The 2,586-nt window shown below is 40.1% G+C and overlaps 1 protein-coding gene across 1 annotated transcript; it reads left to right on the forward strand.

The window, feature by feature from the left end:
• Positions 1-543: 543 nt before the first annotated feature.
• LOC6563218 (GILT-like protein 3) lies at positions 544-1,503 on the forward strand. Its single transcript, XM_032737128.2, has 3 exons — positions 544-856; positions 925-1,233; positions 1,304-1,503. Exons 1-3 carry the CDS (start codon positions 572-574, stop codon positions 1,406-1,408), a joined length of 699 nt encoding a protein of 232 aa, XP_032593019.1. The 5' UTR covers positions 544-571; the 3' UTR covers positions 1,409-1,503.
• Positions 1,504-2,586: the final 1,083 nt, after the last annotated feature.

Here is a 2,586-nt window from a genome sequence, read left to right on the forward strand (position 1 = left end):
GTCTTATTAAATCATATTCATTTTGCAGATTGCAATCTTTTTTTTTTGGTTTTATTTAAATGGAAAAAAATCAATAAAATGGCTGATATATTTTTGGTTAATATGCAAATCCAAAAAAAAACATAATTGGGTAATTTTCTTATCGATTGGTTTTCCCCACTCAATGCTGCAATGTTCAATACTCTCCGATATCTTATGAATATCAATCTTATCTTTTAATTTGAAATTTTATTGAAATGTACTTGTTCCACTGGGTAGGCTGCCACCCTCTACGAAATACAGCTCCCCTCTCTCTCCTTCGCAGCTGTTTGTTAGTGGGTTAATTGACGAACTCTTTAAATCAACACACAAACACACACACACAAGCATACAGACACACACACACATAAATACATAAATACAATCGCAAACATGCAAATATAATTCGTTTTAGATAACAAAACACAAACATATGGGCAACATTTGCATAGGGGGAGAGCATATGATGATAATATAGCAATTGCTGTTTTGCGGCAAAACAGTTGTTCTTTATTTGTGAAGCTGTAAAGAACTTAATCGGTCGCCGCTGGCAATGGATAATCGGGCAATGTGGATACTGTTCCCAGCGTTATCGCTGTTGATGTTTTCAATAACTGGCTGCTCCGGTCAAACCCAGTTGACAGATGAAATTGCCGTTGAATCGCCCACTTCTGCAGCCCCTGCGCCCAAGCTGCCCAAGCTGACATTGGCCATACACTATGAGGCACTCTGTCCGGATAGCATTTTCTTTGTGCGGCGTCGACTGCACGATGCGCTGCTCGACAACGATTGGTGGCCCCGCACCGAACTAAAGCTTTATCCATTCGGCAAGGCGGCAGTAAGTTTGTACAGGTTCCGTTAAGGCTTTCGAGTGAAATATCTATCATGTGTGCTTTCTGTGATTAGTTCTACAACAACACGGAGATCGGCGAGCTGCAGCTTTTTTGCCAGCATGGCAGAGAAGAGTGCGAGCTGAATGCTCTACACGCCTGTGTTTTGGAGCATCTGGAATTGCGAAAAGCTTTCGATCTGATCTACTGCATGCTGCGCTCCTACACCAATAGCATTGACGCCTGCGCAGCCCGCCTCAGTCTGGATGTGACTGCGGCCAAGGATTGCAAACGGACGCGGAAGACGCCTGAAATTCTGTTGCCTTATGGCCGGGAAACACTGGCACTCGGCCTTTCATTTGTGCCCACAATTGTCTTTGACAATGTAAGCGAAAATAATTAACTAAGAAAACTATTTTAATTTTTATTAATTGTTATCTTTATATTCTGCACAGAACTTCGAGCCCTACGAGCAGAGCAGCATTCGTTATAATTTTGAGGCTCACTTTTGCAGAGAGTACAAGCGAAAGTTTCACATCACATTGCCCACTTGTGGCTGAGAAGTGACTGAAAAAATTACGTCAGTTCTTACCAGCCTGGTTCAAAGCTGGTTCGAGTGATTTTCAAATCACCGCTTAATAATAAAAACACAAAAAAAAACAAACCAAATCAATGGTTTTAACATTTGGCACACATTAATAGTATACGAAATCGCATGTTCTGAAGTATTTATTTCGACATCCTGTAAACAGAGATGTGGAGCAAAGTCTGTTAAGTTGGCGGACTCTGCTAAATTTGAAGTGTTTCGTTGTGTGCGGAGTAAATATGAAAGCTTGCAATTCCTTACTTAACGAAAAAGCCAAGACACACACCTTTGTGTAGACTTAAACTGCAGTATGAACTTAACGAAAAAGCGCTCCCACAACATTGAACATTGTGCATTCTCAAATTTCCCCTGAATATCGTATGTTCTAAAACCCAGTATTTATGCAAGTTAAGACCTGACGGCGCTTAATGGTAAAGCGCTGCAGCAATTAGCTTTGAGTAGCTATGCATAACTATGAGCAAAAGCCCACTGCTGTGTGTTATATTTTCAAAGATCTGGCAGCACATGAAATGAATTTGCGCATGTGGCAACCAATAAGAAATTTAACGGTCAGATTGTAACGGTTTATGTATAACGCTTATCTTAAAGGCTTTTTTCGAATGTGTTTCTCTGTAAAATAATAAAATACATAATAAAAACAAAATAATAATAATAAAATCAACTGTAAAATAAATACACATACAATATTATTATGTAAACAAATAAAGTTTATTCAATACGCATTTTTAGCACTTCAAAAGTAAATAACAAGGGTTGCAAAGTTCCCTTCTAACAAGATAAGTATTGATCGTGCGACGATAAAGGAATAATTTATTAAATATCAAGTTGCAGAACGCCCCTTTTGAATTCCGACACATCAGTATTTTGCAATTTGCGGAACAACACCTCGGGCCAGCCATCCTTTCAACATGCAACATAGACCCAGCTATCCCAGCTATCCACATATCTGGCTATCTGACTATGGCTGGCTATCTGGCTATCTGGCTGCAAAAGGCCAATACATAATAATTTGCCAATCGATTTGTGCGCAAATTCACTTTTCCGATGAATCGTTGGACCAACAAGCTCAGCACTGGAGTGGGCAGGAAAGGGGAAGTGGGAAGACGGGCGGGAGGACAGATGGCTGGAAAG

Source organism: Drosophila grimshawi, unplaced genomic scaffold (genome assembly GCF_018153295.1).
Source record: "Drosophila grimshawi isolate 15287-2541.00 unplaced genomic scaffold, ASM1815329v1 contig_311, whole genome shotgun sequence".
In the NCBI taxonomy this organism is placed as follows: domain Eukaryota; kingdom Metazoa; phylum Arthropoda; class Insecta; order Diptera; family Drosophilidae; genus Drosophila; species Drosophila grimshawi.

What these genes read in the sequence shown, in the direction of transcription:
- LOC6563218 (XM_032737128.2), top strand. Translation starts at nt 572, where the DNA reads ATGGATAATCGGGCAATGTGGATACTGTTCCCAGCGTTATCGCTGTTG. An exon ending in ATCCATTCGGCAAGGCGGCA is followed by an intron (nt 857 to 924) that starts GTAAGTTTGTAC and finishes TTCTGTGATTAG; the next exon opens with TTCTACAACAACACGGAGAT. An exon ending in CCACAATTGTCTTTGACAAT is followed by an intron (nt 1,234 to 1,303) that starts GTAAGCGAAAAT and finishes TATTCTGCACAG; the next exon opens with AACTTCGAGCCCTACGAGCA.